At 44.1% G+C, this 19,304-nt stretch overlaps 1 protein-coding gene across 3 annotated transcripts in view; it reads left to right on the top strand.

Annotated features, from left to right (window-relative positions):
* The window catches only part of LOC109030941 (monocarboxylate transporter 2), a 650,400-nt gene that overhangs the window by 192,716 nt on the left and 438,380 nt on the right, over nt 1–19,304 (top strand). Inside the window, exon 1 of one of the 3 annotated variants that reach the window (XM_019042227.2) lies at nt 12,456–15,547. The exons of the other annotated variants lie outside the window; for them this stretch is intronic. Within the exon in view, the coding sequence (XP_018897772.2) occupies nt 15,208–15,547 (340 nt within the window). The 5' untranslated portion in view covers nt 12,456–15,207. Of the gene's footprint in view, nt 1–12,455; nt 15,548–19,304 lie in introns of those variants that run through there. 3 annotated transcript variants of the gene reach the window in all.

Below are 19,304 nucleotides of genomic sequence, written 5' to 3'. Positions count from 1 at the left end.
ACTTGAGACGTAAGTAGGTATGGTTAATTTTTTTTTTTTTTTTTTTATTTTTTATTTTATTTTATCTGGACTGGGGCTGAAATAAGGGATTGACTGGCTGAAAAATGTAACAGGGTTAAGATAGTTGTCTTTAAGTAGACTTCGGCGTTTTGATGACTTTCGCCATCACGGCAGTGTGTGTAGGCGGGTCGGCTGCACCTGAACCCGCGGCCGGTGCCGTCGGCGCCGTGGCGATACGGTAGGTCAGTGGTGCGGGCCGCGGCGGTGGCGGTCCGTTGGGGCAGGTCCGGGTCGGGGGTCGGGTGCCGCGCTCTCTGGCGTCCGAGGAGTTTTCCCGGCGAAGCGCGAAGGCGGAGGCCCACGAGGCGGCCGCGGCGTGGTTGGCTCAGTATCACGTGGGCCGCGTCTCATCGTACCGGCGTCGCGGCGCTCTCCGTGTCTTCGTCTTCCGTCGTCGCGAGCGTAAGTTTTTCCGCGAGAGGCGTCCGCTCTCCGAGTGATCGCAACGCGCCGACAACGTTTCGCAGCGAGACCCGAGGCTGTGTAATGTAATGATCGATCGATTCAATCTCCTAATCGAACAAGTTTTCCGAAATCTGACGCTCATGCCTATCAGAAAAACTTAATTTTTAACGAATTTCATTCCAATATTACTCAAATTTTTCGAAATTGACCTTATTTTGGCAGCGATAGCCGAGGCTGTGTAATGTAATGGTCGATCAATTCAATCTCCTAATCGAACGAGTTCTCCAAAATCTGACGCTCATGCTTATCAAAAAAACTTAATTTTTAACGAAGTTCATTCTAATATTACTCTAATTTTTCGAAATTAACCTTTTTTTGGCAGCGATATCAGAGGTTGTGTAATGATTGATTAATTCAATTTCCCAATCGAACGATTTCTCCAAAATCTGACGCTCATGTCTGTAAAAAAAAATTAATTTTTAACGAATTCCATCCCAATACTACTCAAATTTTTCGAAATTGACCTTTTTTTGCAGTGATATCGGAGGTGATGTAATGATTGATTAAATCAATATCCTAATTTAACGAGCTCTCTGAAATCTCTCGCTCATTAACGTAAATTTTAACGAATTTCATTGCAATTTTACTCAATTTTTTCGGAATTTACCTTTTTTTTTGGCAGCGATATCGGAGGTTGTGTAGTGATTGATTAATTCAATCTCCTATTCGAACGAGTTCTCAAAAATCTGACGCTTATGCCTATCAACAAAACTTAAATTCAACGAATTTCATTCCATTATTACTAAAATTTTTCGAAATTGACTTTTTTTTGGGGCAGCGATATCGGAGGTTGTGTAATGGTTGATTAAATCAATATCCTAACTTAACGAGTACTCTGAAATCTTACGCCTGTACCTATCAAAAAACTTAAATTTTAATGAATTTCATTCCAAGTTTACTCAAATTTTTCGAAAGTGACCTTCAGGTGTCTCGCTGCTATCCCTTTCACTTCCTTCCTGTTATGTTCTCACATTCAAGTACAATTCATCCGGTGATTGAGCAAATCGAAAGGGAAAATGCTTTACTCTAATTTTACAAATTACTTTTTACAATTACAATTTACCACGAAAACTTTAACGAAATCAAACTCTTAATACTCCAATCCCAGTCTTTTCCGTCCGAAATATTTTCCAACACAAGTACAATTCATTCATTTAATGAAAAATTCCACGAACGGAAGAACATTTTACTTTAATTTTGCGAAAATCTTTCAAAATCAACCTTTGCGTGTCTCGCTGCATCTCACCTTTTACCTCCCTGAAATTGTATATTAGAGTGAGATCCAACTTATTGTTCATTTAATTAAATATACGACGTAAAGAAGAATTTCTGCGATTCGTATCTGATAAATTAAATGCTAATTTATCAGCCAGTGATTCATCAGGAAGAAAGGAAAGAAGCGGTTCAATATTATGAATCCTGAGAAAGGCAACAAGAACCGACGAATCTAACAATTTTGTTTGTTTTGTTTTTTGAGCAATGAACATCAGTATTCGCCAATTTGTACGCATATTAGTAACTTGAAATTTCCACGTAGCAGTTAATTTTAAAACTTTCTTCTCTAATTTGAAACTTGCTCTAAGTATAAAAAACGGATTATGGTGCCGTAATTATCTTCCCATCCAACTCTCGAAGTCCATCTAACTGCTCTTGTCGTTTACCAAGTTTGGTTTCCGAAGAGAATTCTCCCGCGACTTTTGAAAAATCCGCCTGAAAATGATAAATTCGCACTGGATATGTGTTTAAAGGGCTTTGATACTGCAAAATCTAGCGTTGCTTGGGCTTTAGAGAACCCTTAATAAATAGAAATTTTTAATGGAATCAAGAAAAATTGCTTCAATAATTGAGATTTTCCCTCATTTTGGAAATATTTTACACGAATAGCTTCCGTGGTACGTCTCCCTGATATATTTCACATGATATACAGGGTGTACCAAAAGTCCGTCCCACCCCTGCTAACTTTTGAACGAATTGAGCTAGGGTAATGAAACTTTGGGAATGTTCCTATCTCAAAGAGGACCATCTTTTGGGGGGGTCAAAATTTTGGTCCCCCCTCAGGGGGGGCGCGGGGGGCCCCCAACTTTTTTTTTTCAAATGGCAACCCCTATCTTGTGATACATCATTCGATAGAGCATAAAAAACTAAGAATTTTGGCGCAAACCGCAGATCAATATCTTAATTTTTGACCGAGTTATGATAGGTCAAAGGTCAAATTTGACCTATTTTCAAAAAATCATAACTCCGGTTCAAATTAAGGTAAAGAAAAAAAATAAAACGAGAAAATTTACCAAATTGTGTCCGCTTTTAAGTAAAAATTTCAGAAATCACTTCGCTGTAATTTTAAGGGGGGGCTTGGACTCCCAAATACGTCAATTCAAAGGTCATTCAATTTTCCCACGAAATAAGCCAATTTCCTCTAGATTTGCCTCCACATTATCGCAGTAAAGTCAAAATCAGTTCAACATTACGATGGCAAGTCCCCAAATTTCGGGAAGAGTTAAAAAAACGAAATTTAAGGTGATTAAATTTGACCGTTTAAATTTCGTTTTTTTTTAACTTTTCCCGAAATTTGGGGACTTGCCATCGTAATGTTGAACTGATTTTGACTTTACTGCGATAATGTGGAGGCAAATCTAGGGGAAATTGCCTTTTTTCGCGGGAAAATTGAATGACCTTTGAATTGACGTATTTGGGGGTCCGAGCCCCCCCTTAAAATTACAGCGAAGTGATTTCTGCAATTTTTACTTAAAAGCGGACACAATTTGGTAAATTTTCTCGTTTTATTTTTTTTCTTTACCATAATTTGAACCGGAGTTATGATTTTTTGAAAATAGGTCAAATTTGACCTTTGACCTATCATAACTCGGTCAAAAATTAAGATATTGATCTGCGGTTTGCGCCAAAATTCTTAGTTTTTTATGTTCTATCGAATGATGTATCACAAGATAGGGGTTGCCATTTGAAAAAAAAAAGTTGGGGGCCCCCCGCGCCCCCCCTGAGGGGGGACCAAAATTTTGACCCCCCCAAAAGATGGTCCTCTTTGAGATAGGAACATTCCCAAAGTTTCATTACCCTAGCTCAATTCGTTCAAAAGTTAGCAGGGGTGGGACGGACTTTTGGTACACCCTGTATGTGACCAAAAAATAGAGGCACCTCTAAACGCTAGGGGTCATTATGAAATGATTTTATAGGCTAAGATGGCCTGGTGCTCGAGGTGATTTGGTGGCCCTAAAAAGGGCCGTTTTCAAAGGGTGCGGCGAGCAGGCGTCTCAGGTGTTGGCGAGACGGCTTCTTCATACGGCTGGTCAGGCGGCTAGTGCTTCGGTCTTCGGATGATTGATTCCTGTTTGTGCGCACCCGCTGATTATATAGCCGGCGGTAGGTGGGTCGCCGCCCAATCAGTGCGCGGGCAGGTAACCGCTAGTGGCGGAAGAGCCGCCACAGGATTCCCCTCGCTTCCAGACGGAGTCTGTGGTGGGGGTGTACAGTTTTGAAATAGTATCACCTCAGGTGGCTTCATCATCGGTGTTCGGCAAAAACAAAATCTGTGCGTACACCTTGCTGGCGGACTGGTGCAGCGCCAGAGATTGCGACAATGTCCGCAAGAAGTGCAGATTTGCGGGTGGAAAGATCTGTCGGCTTCGTAGCGGATGACTGGAGGTGCGTGCGCTAAAATCTCCGGTGGAACGAGCTGCAGGAATTTACGTTCCACCGTGAAGGTTGCTGCTTTGGGTTTGACCTTGGTTCCCGCGTTGGCAGGTAAACCGTTAGACACTCTGGGTTTTGCTGGTTTACGAGGCTGGTAAAGTGATTTTCTGTTTCGGCCGATAGTCAACCGAAATTGACGGGCGTACGTGGCGGGGGAGAAAGTCCGCGACTTTTGCCTGCTAGAGGTTGGCTGGGCAGGTAAAGGTGATGTTGCGTGCGGGCTTCTCCTTGGGACGAGATCCACGTGTAAGAAGGCGATGATTGATTCCTGATTGTGCGCACCGGCTGATTATATAGCCGGCGGCAGGTGGGTCGCCGCCCAATCAGTGCGCGGGCCTGACAGACAGTTCCCCCTCATACTTACTATCAGAGTTCCGACGGAAAAAATCTTGTTGTCATATAGGTAAATACGATTTCCATTGCTTCTTCAGCTGTTAATAGACAACTATGCGGGTTTCCTGGAGAATTTGGTGGCTGCTAGGATTGTTAATTAGTATCTCCGAAGCCTGGTTGTTATAGCTAAACTTAAAGCATTGGCTTCAACGCAACGCAAAACCAGAACCTTGGAGAGACCAGCGAACATCCATGAGAAAGTAAGTGAGGAGCAAGGTACCTAGCATTGTACATCCGTCTGGTTTTCACAACTACCGTTACTAGGGATTTCGGATTCAGATTCGCACATCAACCAGTAAGCTTTTCGCCCAATCATCTTGAGATAGAGGCAGCCATGCAAGGCGCAGCCAGGCAGTCCAATGCTCAATTCACTTAATCAACACAAATATTATCCTAACTTACAACAAAATGGCTTGTTTCTTCTCTAACAATGGAACCAGAAAGTGTTACTTTGAATGCGCAAGAAACTTCTTTGGTCGAGATGAAGAAACGTAAATGAAGAAATGAGTCCGGAACATCTCGACCAGGTACAGGCCGCTTTGTTTACATTAGGGGTCTGGAGTATCTCGCCGCAATTTCACTTGAAATCACCATGAACAGATCAACGGGGTAACTGATATCTGATTTTACGAAAAGGATAAATGATGGACGCGAACGAAAGTTCTTTTGTAGAGGTGAAGAAACGCTAACGCTGAGAAATTGAGTCTGGAACATCTCGACGAGGTCCGCTTTGTTTATGTCCGGACTATGTCGCCGTTTGTTTGTTTACATTAGGAGCTAGTTTGACACCGATGACAGACTTTGGTTTTTGATGAGAATTTGGTCTGGAATATCTGGGCCAAACGCAAAAACCCTAGGCACAGGGACTCGAGGTGAGCTATAAGTTTGATTTAAAAGAGGGGCCTTGAGGTGAGCTCCCTTTAAGCTCAGTTTCCACGATCGAAATGAGCGCATCGAAATGGGTCATCCAAGCAACTACTGAGAGTTGCCGATCAAATAGCATACGTGCCTCTAAGTTTGTTTTACTTTTTCTTTTTTTTTAATTTTTGTTTTGGGGGGGGGGGAGGAGGCGAAGTTTCTTTATACCTTGGACAAGTTCGTAACACCTGCCACGCTTAGTTTTTTCCGGCTCACATGGGAACGGAGGCGCAATTACTCTTTGCTTCCGGATAAATTTAAAAAAAAAAGCGGGAAAGTTATCGAGGCCTTCTGAAGAAGAACACAAGGGAGGGGGCGCTACCTCCTCCCAGAGGCGGACTGGCCCTAACCAGAGGGCGATCGCCCCCCTAATCGTTAACGGAGAGGGCTCTGCTAGGGGTCATTATGAAATGATTTGTATGGCCCCACCAGGAACACCCTGGATTTTTTCGAAGAATATCAGAGGGGGCCCTTCAGTGCTTCTTCTAAACTGAAATTTCCCCTTTTATATGAGAAGAGGCCTCCTCCATACTCATTTTGGTGGGGTCCACCTCTGGAAAATTTTTGAGCCCCCCCCCCCTCCTCCATGACACCAATGAGGCAGGGTATTACATAAATACCTGATGATACTAAGGTCGCGATATATGTGACCAAAAAATAGAGGCACCTCTAAACGCTAGGGGTCATTATGAAATGATTTTATAGGCTAAGATGGCCTGGTGCTCGAGGTGATTTGGTGGCCCTAAAAAGGGCCGTTTTCAAAGGGTGCGGCGAGCAGGCGTCTCAGGTGTTGGCGAGACGGCTTCTTCATACGGCTGGTCAGGCGGCTAGTGCTTCGGTCTCTGGATGATTGATACCTGTTTGTTGCGCACCCGCTGATTATATAGCCGGCGGTAGGTGGGTCGCCGCCCAATCAGTGCGCGGGCAGGTAACCGCTAGTGGCGGAAGAGCCGCCACAGGATTCCCCTCGCTTCCAGACGGAGTCTGTGGTGGGGGTGTACAGTTTTGAAATAGTATCACCTCAGGTGGCTTCATCATCGGTGTTCGGCAAAAACAAAATCTGTGCGTACACCTTGCTGGCGGACTGGTGCAGCGCCAGAGATTGCGACAATGTCCGCAAGAAGTGCAGATTTGCGGGTGGAAAGATCTGTCGGCTTCGTAGCGGATGACTGGAGGTGCGTGCGCTAAAATCTCCGGTGGAACGAGCTGCAGGAATTTACGTTCCACCGTGAAGGTTGCTGCTTTGGGTTTGACCTTGGTTCCCGCGTTGGCAGGTAAACCGTTAGACACTCTGGGTTTTGCTGGTTTACGAGGCTGGTAAAGTGATTTTCTGTTTCGGCCGATAGTCAACCGAAATTGACGGGCGTACGTGGCGGGGGAGAAAGTCCGCGACTTTTGCCTGCTAGAGGTTGGCTGGGCAGGTAAAGGTGATGTTGCGTGCGGGCTTCTCCTTGGGACGAGATCCACGTGTAAGAAGGCGATGATTGATTCCTGATTGTGCGCACCGGCTGATTATATAGCCGGCGGCAGGTGGGTCGCCGCCCAATCAGTGCGCGGGCCTGACAGACAGTTCCCCCTCATACTTACTATCAGAGTTCCGACGGAAAAAATCTTGTTGTCATATAGGTAAATACGATTTCCATTGCTTCTTCAGCTGTTAATAGACAACTATGCGGGTTTCCTGGAGAATTTGGTGGCTGCTAGGATTGTTAATTAGTATCTCCGAAGCCTGGTTGTTATAGCTAAACTTAAAGCATTGGCTTCAACGCAACGCAAAACCAGAACCTTGGAGAGACCAGCGAACATCCATGAGAAAGTAAGTGAGGAGCAAGGTACCTAGCATTGTACATCCGTCTGGTTTTCACAACTACCGTTACTAGGGATTTCGGATTCAGATTCGCACATCAACCAGTAAGCTTTTCGCCCAATCATCTTGAGATAGAGGCAGCCATGCAAGGCGCAGCCAGGCAGTCCAATGCTCAATTCACTTAATCAACACAAATATTATCCTAACTTACAACAAAATGGCTTGTTTCTTCTCTAACAATGGAACCAGAAAGTGTTACTTTGAATGCGCAAGAAACTTCTTTGGTCGAGATGAAGAAACGTAAATGAAGAAATGAGTCCGGAACATCTCGACCAGGTACAGGCCGCTTTGTTTACATTAGGGGTCTGGAGTATCTCGCCGCAATTTCACTTGAAATCACCATGAACAGATCAACGGGGTAACTGATATCTGATTTTACGAAAAGGATAAATGATGGACGCGAACGAAAGTTCTTTTGTAGAGGTGAAGAAACGCTAACGCTGAGAAATTGAGTCTGGAACATCTCGACGAGGTCCGCTTTGTTTATGTCCGGACTATGTCGCCGTTTGTTTGTTTACATTAGGAGCTAGTTTGACACCGATGACAGACTTTGGTTTTTGATGAGAATTTGGTCTGGAATATCTGGGCCAAACGCAAAAACCCTAGGCAAAGGGACTCGAGGTGAGCTATAAGTTTGATTTAAAAGAGGGGCCTTGAGGTGAGCTCCCTTTAAGCTCAGTTTCCACGATCGAAATGAGCGCATCGAAATGGGTCATCCAAGCAACTACTGAGAGTTGCCGATCAAATAGCATACGTGCCTCTAAGTTTGTTTTACTTTTTCTTTTTTTTTAATTTTTGTTTTGGGGGGGGGGGAGGAGGCGAAGTTTCTTTATACCTTGGACAAGTTCGTAACACCTGCCACGCTTAGTTTTTTCCGGCTCACATGGGAACGGAGGCGCAATTACTCTTTGCTTCCGGATAAATTTAAAAAAAAAAGCGGGAAAGTTATCGAGGCCTTCTGAAGAAGAACACAAGGGAGGGGGCGCTACCTCCTCCCAGAGGCGGACTGGCCCTAACCAGAGGGCGATCGCCCCCCTAATCGTTAACGGAGAGGGCTCTGCTAGGGGTCATTATGAAATGATTTGTATGGCCCCACCAGGAACACCCTGGATTTTTTCGAAGAATATCAGAGGGGGCCCTTCAGTGCTTCTTCTAAACTGAAATTTCCCCTTTTATATGAGAAGAGGCCTCCTCCATACTCATTTTGGTGGGGTCCACCTCTGGAAAATTTTTGAGCCCCCCCCCCCCCTCCTCCATGACACCAATGAGGCAGGGTATTACATAAATACCTGATGATACTAAGGTCGCGATATATGTGACCAAAAAATAGAGGCACCTCTAAACGCTAGGGGTCATTATGAAATGATTTTATAGGCTAAGATGGCCTGGTGCTCGAGGTGATTTGGTGGCCCTAAAAAGGGCCGTTTTCAAAGGGTGCGGCGAGCAGGCGTCTCAGGTGTTGGCGAGACGGCTTCTTCATACGGCTGGTCAGGCGGCTAGTGCTTCGGTCTCTGGATAATTGATACCTGTTTGTTGCGCACCCGCTGATTATATAGCCGGCGGTAGGTGGGTCGCCGCCCAATCAGTGCGCGGGCAGGTAACCGCTAGTGGCGGAAGAGCCGCCACAGGATTCCCCTCGCTTCCAGACGGAGTCTGTGGTGGGGGTGTACAGTTTTGAAATAGTATCACCTCAGGTGGCTTCATCATCGGTGTTCGGCAAAAACAAAATCTGTGCGTACACCTTGCTGGCGGACTGGTGCAGCGCCAGAGATTGCGACAATGTCCGCAAGAAGTGCAGATTTGCGGGTGGAAAGATCTGTCGGCTTCGTAGCGGATGACTGGAGGTGCGTGCGCTAAAATCTCCGGTGGAACGAGCTGCAGGAATTTACGTTCCACCGTGAAGGTTGCTGCTTTGGGTTTGACCTTGGTTCCCGCGTTGGCAGGTAAACCGTTAGACACTCTGGGTTTTGCTGGTTTACGAGGCTGGTAAAGTGATTTTCTGTTTCGGCCGATAGTCAACCGAAATTGACGGGCGTACGTGGCGGGGGAGAAAGTCCGCGACTTTTGCCTGCTAGAGGTTGGCTGGGCAGGTAAAGGTGATGTTGCGTGCGGGCTTCTCCTTGGGACGAGATCCACGTGTAAGAAGGCGATGATTGATTCCTGATTGTGCGCACCGGCTGATTATATAGCCGGCGGCAGGTGGGTCGCCGCCCAATCAGTGCGCGGGCCTGACAGACAGTTCCCCCTCATACTTACTATCAGAGTTCCGACGGAAAAAATCTTGTTGTCATATAGGTAAATACGATTTCCATTGCTTCTTCAGCTGTTAATAGACAACTATGCGGGTTTCCTGGAGAATTTGGTGGCTGCTAGGATTGTTAATTAGTATCTCCGAAGCCTGGTTGTTATAGCTAAACTTAAAGCATTGGCTTCAACGCAACGCAAAACCAGAACCTTGGAGAGACCAGCGAACATCCATGAGAAAGTAAGTGAGGAGCAAGGTACCTAGCATTGTACATCCGTCTGGTTTTCACAACTACCGTTACTAGGGATTTCGGATTCAGATTCGCACATCAACCAGTAAGCTTTTCGCCCAATCATCTTGAGATAGAGGCAGCCATGCAAGGCGCAGCCAGGCAGTCCAATGCTCAATTCACTTAATCAACACAAATATTATCCTAACTTACAACAAAATGGCTTGTTTCTTCTCTAACAATGGAACCAGAAAGTGTTACTTTGAATGCGCAAGAAACTTCTTTGGTCGAGATGAAGAAACGTAAATGAAGAAATGAGTCCGGAACATCTCGACCAGGTACAGGCCGCTTTGTTTACATTAGGGGTCTGGAGTATCTCGCCGCAATTTCACTTGAAATCACCATGAACAGATCAACGGGGTAACTGATATCTGATTTTACGAAAAGGATAAATGATGGACGCGAACGAAAGTTCTTTTGTAGAGGTGAAGAAACGCTAACGCTGAGAAATTGAGTCTGGAACATCTCGACGAGGTCCGCTTTGTTTATGTCCGGACTATGTCGCCGTTTGTTTGTTTACATTAGGAGCTAGTTTGACACCGATGACAGACTTTGGTTTTTGATGAGAATTTGGTCTGGAATATCTGGGCCAAACGCAAAAACCCTAGGCACAGGGACTCGAGGTGAGCTATAAGTTTGATTTAAAAGAGGGGCCTTGAGGTGAGCTCCCTTTAAGCTCAGTTTCCACGATCGAAATGAGCGCATCGAAATGGGTCATCCAAGCAACTACTGAGAGTTGCCGATCAAATAGCATACGTGCCTCTAAGTTTGTTTTACTTTTTCTTTTTTTTTAATTTTTGTTTTGGGGGGGGGGGGAGGAGGCGAAGTTTCTTTATACCTTGGACAAGTTCGTAACACCTGCCACGCTTAGTTTTTTCCGGCTCACATGGGAACGGAGGCGCAATTACTCTTTGCTTCCGGATAAATTTAAAAAAAAAAAGCGGGAAAGTTATCGAGGCCTTCTGAAGAAGAACACAAGGGAGGGGGCGCTACCTCCTCCCATAGGCGGACTGGCCCTAACCAGAGGGCGATCGCCCCCTAATCGTTAACGGAGAGGGCTCTGCTAGGGGTCATTATGAAATGATTTGTATGGCCCCACCAGGAACACCCTGGATTTTTTCGAAGAATATCAGAGGGGGCCCTTCAGTGCTTCTTCTAAACTGAAATTTCCCCTTTTATATGAGAAGAGGCCTCCTCCATACTCATTTTGGTGGGGTCCACCTCTGGAAAATTTTTGAGCCCCCCCCCCCCCCCCCCCTCCTCCATGACACCAATGAGGCAGGGTATTACATAAATACCTGATGATACTAAGGTCGCGATATACAGGGTGTACCAAAAGTCCGTCCCACCCCTGCTAACTTTTGAACGAATTGAGCTAGGGTAATGAAACTTTGGGAATGTTCCTATCTCAAAGAGGACCATCTTTTGGGGGGGTCAAAATTTTGGTCCCCCCTCAGGGGGGGCGCGGGGGGCCCCCAACTTTTTTTTTTCAAATGGCAACCCCTATCTTGTGATACATCATTCGATAGAGCATAAAAAACTAAGAATTTTGGCGCAAACCGCAGATCAATATCTTAATTTTTGACCGAGTTATGATAGGTCAAAGGTCAAATTTGACCTATTTTCAAAAAATCATAACTCCGGTTCAAATTATGGTAAAGAAAAAAAATAAAACGAGAAAATTTACCAAATTGTGTCCGCTTTTAAGTAAAAATTTCAGAAATCACTTCGCTGTAATTTTAAGGGGGGGCTTGGACTCCCAAATACGTCAATTCAAAGGTCATTCAATTTTCCACGAAATAAGCCAATTTCCTCTAGATTTGCCTCCACATTATCGCAGTAAAGTCAAAATCAGTTCAACATTACGATGGCAAGTCCCCAAATTTCGGGAAGAGTTAAAAAAACGAAATTTAAGGTGATTAAATTTGACCGTTTAAATTTCGTTTTTTTTTTAACTTTTCCCGAAATTTGGGGACTTGCCATCGTAATGTTGAACTGATTTTGACTTTACTGCGATAATGTGGAGGCAAATCTAGGGGAAATTGCCTTTTTTCGCGGGAAAATTGAATGACCTTTGAATTGACGTATTTGGGGGTCCGAGCCCCCCTTAAAATTACAGCGAAGTGATTTCTGCAATTTTTACTTAAAAGCGGACACAATTTGGTAAATTTTCTCGTTTTATTTTTTTTCTTTACCATAATTTGAACCGGAGTTATGATTTTTTGAAAATAGGTCAAATTTGACCTTTGACCTATCATAACTCGGTCAAAAATTAAGATATTGATCTGCGGTTTGCGCCAAAATTCTTAGTTTTTTATGTTCTATCGAATGATGTATCACAAGATAGGGGTTGCCATTTGAAAAAAAAAAGTTGGGGGCCCCCCGCGCCCCCCCTGAGGGGGGACCAAAATTTTGACCCCCCCAAAAGATGGTCCTCTTTGAGATAAGAACATTCCCAAAGTTTCATTACCCTAGCTCAATTCGTTCAAAAGTTAGCAGGGGTGGGACGGACTTTTGGTACACCCTGTATGATATCAACTATTATACACAGTCCAAAACTGATGAAGTACATGCCATCATTGTATGAGACTATTAATTTTGTCGTTATTTATGTTTTATCTTTACCGTATATGCGGAGGTCATGTCAGTACCAGTTGATAGAACTGAAGTCGAGAGTTACTGAGTTTATAGGCTTGCCTCAATGCAGAAAGTTCTGGAGCTTTTCTATTTTTGCCCCCCTTGTTTCTTCTTTTTTTCTCTCATTAAATTATTTTCCTTTTCTAATAAGACCACCCCTCAACACTAGATTGACAAAAATTAGACGAAGTGCGTTACGTACGGTGCTCAATTCCCTCTATGTTTCAATTTCATGTATAGATACTCAGCATCATTCTGTCCTTATTTTTTTTAAAAGGTAAAGCCATCCATTATTCAAGGGAAATTGATCGCAATCCGGATGGGGCTGCATTGCTCGGATTTGAATTAATAAACTGATCCATGCGAGGAAATTGGGCAATGTAAATGTATCGACCATCGTGTAATGGTTTTTCGCTTCTATTTTAATGTGATAGCGCTGTTCGGAACATCGCGTTAAACGCTTCACAACTACGTTGCCATCTTTATATTTATCTCTTCTCTTCTGGAAACGCGCTATTCCTCACGAACGTACTGCGCTTATGCTCACAATTTTGCTCAACGTAAACCATCGCAATATTGAGCTGGTAATTAGCCCATGCACCGCGTGCACACGTAATTTTCGCTTCATGCATTAGCCATAACAATGAATTTTCCAGCATAGGTTCATTAAACGATTTAGGTAATTAACGACATCCTTTTTCCGCAAAAGGTAGCTTTTCTGTTTTTTTTTGTCTATCGACGAGACAAGAACTTACACCACCAAAAAATTAAGGCATCCAAGGGTTTTCTGTTTTGACGTGGAAGTACGGAGAATTTTTCTTGTGCTTGCAGTCTCGCGTTAGGTAGAGAGATTTAAAGTCAGTTAATTTTATTGCTCAGAGTAGGTATCAGTTCCCAAGAAGTTACGACTATTAGATACAGCCTGATTTTGACTTTATTACACTCTCTTTCTCAGTTTCTTGGGCGTTTTATCACTTTCAGGCGTTCGGTATGTCTTTCAGTTATAATTCCCTTGTATGACTTCTGACAGTTCCTCTTGTTTCGCCTTCTACGCCGACCAAATTAGAAAGAGATATCGTGTACTATTCGGAAAAATATCCTACGGATATAGCTTCATCAATAAGCTGAAGTAACTGAGTGATACCGTGCGTGCTTTGTGTAAGTTTCCAGCGGATCAACAGCGCATACCTTAGTGGTTTTGCGTGCATTTTGTGACAAGTTTCGACTGTTTCAACCTCATCAATGGGAAATTCTAATGAAGTGAATTTTCTCTAGACGGTTTTCATTTTTAGCATTCCGTTGGTGCTCTTAAACTGGAATGCTCATGGGCAATTTTAACAGGTCCAAGTAAGAAAGTGATACCGAGCAAGTTCTTGAAAGTATTTAAGGATTTCATTCCTTATACGGCACACAATAACAAAGCAATCTGCACTGAATTTTGTGGAAAATCTCATGGATTAACGAGTAATAGCAATCATGTGATGAAGTGAATTTTTCCGGGAACTTTTTTAACATCGACTCTTCGTAATGATTGGCAATTGGTCAAGTGTAAGCCTTTAAGACCATCGAAACACGTCTAGAACTACGCGAATCACGAACAATCCGTGAAAGTGTTCCGCGGATTTACCTCTTACAAACTATAAGTTGGAAGTGAAGCGTCGCGCTTGAAAAAACTTCTAACCTTAATACTCTCTCAAGGTACAAGATTTCAACCTGGGCCATATTTCGTGAAAATATCCGACGGATTCATCCGTAATAACGGACAACAAGAATTAAGTGATGCAGTGAATTTTCTGGGGTAACATTATCATCCCTAGGTTCCTTACGGTGTCGGTAAAGTGAAATTGTAACCTCAATACTCTCTTAAGGTACAAAATTTCAACCTGGACTATATTTCGTGAAAATATCCGACGGATTTATCCATATAATACCGGACAACGAGAATTAAGTAATGCAGTGAATTTCCTGGGGTAACATTATCATCCCTAGGTTCCCTACGGTGTCGGTCAAGTGAAATTGTAACCCCAATACTCCCTCAAGGTACAAAATTTGAACGTGGACTATCTTTCGTGAAAATATCCGACGGATTTATCCACAATAACGGACAACGAGAATTAAGTGATGCAGTGAATTTCCTGTGGTAACATTATCATCCCTAGTTTTCCTACGGTGCCGGTCAAGTGAAATTACGCTCTCAAGGTACAAAATTTCAACCTGGACTACATTTCGTGAAAATATCCGACGGATTTATCCATAATAACGGACAACGAGAATTAAGTGATGCAGTGAATTTTCTGGGGTAACATTATCATCCCTAGTTTTCCTACGGTGCCGGTCAAGTGAAATTACTCTCTCAAGGTACAAAATTTCAACCTGGACTATATTTCGTGAAAATATCCGACGGATTCATCCATAATAACGGACAACAAGAATTTAGTGATGCAGTGAATTTCCTGGGGTAACATTATCATCCCTAGTTTTCCCACGGTGCCGGTCAAGTGAAATGTTACAAAATTGGAGAAGGAGCTTTCCGACAAGCTCGTCGACGATTTGAAGGAAGTCGCGCGGGTGGGGATCCCGTCGCCGGCGGACGCAGGTCGCGGGGTTCGGGGCGATGGCGTGGTGATGTGCTCACTGTCGCGGGCCCAGTCATGGCCGCTGCTGTGCCAGGCCGCGGCCCTGGGGCCGTGCACGGAGGCGCCGGCGCTCCCGCCGGGGGGCGGCCCCGGGGCGGGCGTCGGCGGCGGGGGCGCGGGCCCGGGGGCCGGGCCCCGCGGGGGCGCCAAGACCCCCGTGGAGGCCCGGCGGCTCCTCCGGCGGCACTACTACCCCGAGGGCGGCTGGGGCTGGGTCGTCGTCGTCTGCTGCGTCGCCGTCCACACCCTCAACCACGGGCTCCAGCTCTCCTTCGCCGTCCTGCTCCGGCCCACGGCTGAGCGCTTCAAGTCCGACGTCAACGATACAGGTAATCAGCATGATACTCCTAATGTTTCACCGGAAAAAAAACAATGGATCTAGAGCATGGTGTCTAGTTTCTTTAATTCCGGGGAAAACCGGAATTCATCAGGGAATGAAAATTTACCGGGAAAATCAGGAAATCTTTTCCAGAAACCGGAAATCTCTTCTTCAACCACCCAGGGATCATTTCGGAACATCCAGGAACATTTTTGAATTAAAATGTTGAATGTGCGCCAAAGAAATGGCTGATAGATTGATAAAGTCGATATTCATATCTGAAACTCTGGTAAATAGTATTCTTTTCACCAAGAATATCCCGGGAAAGTGGGTTGGCTCTATTTTATAAGCAATTGTTTTCATTTTGAAGACGTACTCATATTGTTTCTCATGGGAAGACAGTTGTTACCCATGTGCGAGAATTATCTGAATCGGAGGAATTTTTACATTTCGGAAACCCCCTAGGGTCTGGGGGCTTTTTGACCAGGGTATCAAGCTTTGGCGCATGCAGCGAAATAACTGTTTCCGCGCTCCTGTACGCTGGTTGTTGAAATTGATAGACAAAGGAATATGGAGGGATCCTTTTGGAGGAAGAGGGTGGTTGCAATGGACAAAGGAGGTAGGTAATAGACTGACTAACGGCAACCAACGAGAGATCTTATAGTTACCTAGTCCATTATTCTCCGTCTAAGTTTATATCAACCACCCGTTTCAACCGATAGGATCGCTCCATACTCCCTTTGTCTTCTTTGTCTATTGCTTTGTCTATCATTTCATCAATCAGCCCGCAGGACGAGGAATCTGAACCCGTATCATAATCAGCACTTCTCGTTTCAATATCTTTAATGGCGATGCCATTTGCTAGAAATTCGACACTGGCTTCCAGTGCTTGCGGCTGGATTTTTATCGGCACGATTTAACGACCTTCCCGAACACGAAATCAATCTCAGCATGAAGCTATCTCCATCGAAATAAAAGCAAGAATCATCCCGTCCGAGCTCATTATGTACGCTTTTTTACTTTCACAGTTCGCGAATCTTTTTTCAGGATGAGAATGAATCGCAAACAACTAATTGTTCGAGTGTCATTAAGAATCGCCGCCCAACGGATCGAGTGAACGGGAGAGGTCGATCAAAATTTGAAAACTTTAGACGCTTATAACTCCGTTCATACAAAACTTTGTGGTTCCAAAAGTGTTTTCATTTGTTCTCTCGTGAAATTCTCCTGTAGCAGCACCCCTTAAAATCTAAAATGTGACGAAACGAACATCAAAATTCGCAGTTTTAGTCAAGGATTTCTTGTTCGTCCTCTCCGATAGACTCGATCCACCGTGCGCCGGAGGGGAGGGTGCGGATTTCAATGTGGAGTAAAACTCTTTCAAGTATTTATTTTGTGATGGAGGCTCACTACTCATATCATGTTGGTACGTCGAGTATCAAGTTCATGGCTGTGGATTGGGATTTTTTGCCATGGAGATAGGTCCGTACTCATGGGGAATACATTTTTGATGTTTGACGTATTAACATTAAACTAAAATCAAGCACTGCCTAGATCAAGATGACTGAACCATCACCACCCTCTCGGCAAGATAGGCAGTAGACTTAAATACCTGTTAAAGAAATAAAATCTGTGACTTAACTGAAGCAGAACACCTTAATATTAACTAGAAACCAGGCACCTGACTCACGTACTCCAATTGCACCTCAACATAATTCATGCTAACCTACTTTTAAAATCGGTAAAATTTGAATTTTTAGAAGATAAGTACTAAAAAATGCTAAATAAAACTCGAAAATAATATCTAAATCAAATCAATAATTTGATTTGATTTGACGATTGATCACGGCGGAAAAGTTGGTGATGCCGCGCTGAATTTTGTCTTTCCCAAAGCCTGTTCTCTTCGCCTGACGAAGATGGCAGACACCGTGCTAGTGGCGGTACGGACCCGCCCACTAAATCAATCCGAGACCGAGCGGACTTCGGGCTCCTGTCTGGTGACATCAGTCAATGCACCTCAAATAAGCGTGCCACCAGATCTAAAATTAACATACAATCATGTTTTCGACCCCTCAAAGACACAGGAAGAAGTCTACAACACTGCTACCAAAAACTTGATAATAAAGCTCTTCAAAGGTTACAATGTAACAATATTAGCCTATGGACAGACCGGTTCGGGCAAGACCTATTCTATCGGCGCAGCTTATTCTGGTGAGAGCGGGACCGAAGGATCATCCTGAGGTCCATCCTGCAACTTCTATCATTTTATCACTGAGTCTAATTGCCCGGCTCATCATGCATGCGCATGTATGCCAAAAAATTGGGATAGTTCTTCTGAAGAATGGGAAGTACAGTTCTGCAATTGAAAAGTGTCTCACGGATTGTCAAACTCATCGTGATGAATCCAGATGTATAGGTGGACTTTTTCCGTCAGGGAAAAGCTGCTTCATGAGATCGCAGAGCTGCCTTATGGGACCGCAGTTCCGAAGGGATGCAGATGAGAAAAAGAGCGATCGGCCCCCTTTTTCTGGTTTTTCAATTTCCATCTCCAGTCTCTTAGTCTCTCTACACACGGCGATCCGCTTTTTTCACCGTATCCTTCCCATGTCTTCATTTCTCACTCCTTTGACCTTGGGCGAGGTACTCATTCATTCCATCCAGGAAAACCCTCCTCATCGCCGAATGAAAATTTGCATTGAGACTTTTAGGCCAAATGGAACTCCGCAAAATCTATAATTTCGACCTTCGAAGAGAAGACTGGTTGCGTCTCTACTCTTTTCTGCCATCGGGATTTGCAGGATGAGCAAGGTGGAGGCCAAATCTAGATTGAAACTATTTTAAAATTATCATTGCAACTGGTGAGGTACACTTCCATTTCTTATGGGAAAATCTGTGCGTTGATTCAACGAAAAGCTGTATTGAAACGTTTAGGCCAAATGGAACTTGGTAGTGGCCTGGAGGCCGTTAATCCTGTTTGTGGTCATCATTACTGTATCGGCGTGGCGTAAATTGCGATGTATCGATTGTTATGCCATTTAAAATTATGTCGAAGAATCGATTATTAAGGTGTTCGCTGCGAACACCCTGTTTATCGATCCTTTTCCATGGGTTTAAATGGCATAAAAATCGATATATCGCAAAGCACGCCACGCCACTGCATTACTGGCACGGGTGGTGCCGGATCCTCCGCCGCACAATGGATCGAATCAATCGGGAGGTCGGACATGCGAATTTTGACCAAAACTGTACATTTTGATGTTAATTCCGTCACATGATAAATTTTAAGGGGTGCTTCTAGAGGACAATTTCAATAGAAAACCTGTAGAACAACTTTTAAAACCTCTAAGTTTTGTACGAACAGAGTTCTAAGCTTTTAAACTTTCCAAATTCCGTCCGACCGCTGCAATGGATTCGATCCATCGTGCGGCGCTGGCGGTGGTGGTCGAACCAAACTCTTCGATAGAATTGATAATTTTTCTCTTAAGAATGTCATTAGCTGAAAAAAATGAACGGTATGGCCAAAGTGAGTCCTGAAGAGCAGCGTTGTTCGACTCACTTTATTTCGGGGAATCCTCGATTAATCGCATTTATGATTCGAATCCTCAAAGAGTGGGGAGTTGGCAACACCGAGAGGAGCGTCCGAGGACGTGATGAGTCGGAATTGCTGCAAAAAAGTGTTATGAAGTGCGGATCCGGTTATTGTTATTAACACCAGCGTTAAGTGACCATTAGTCACTTAACTTATTCTACCATCCATTTTTCATTTTTCT

The sequence above is a fragment of the Bemisia tabaci genome, chromosome 5, assembly GCF_918797505.1.
Source record: "Bemisia tabaci chromosome 5, PGI_BMITA_v3".
Classification (NCBI taxonomy): domain Eukaryota; kingdom Metazoa; phylum Arthropoda; class Insecta; order Hemiptera; family Aleyrodidae; genus Bemisia; species Bemisia tabaci.
This window is presented reverse-complemented; position numbering and strand designations above follow the sequence as displayed.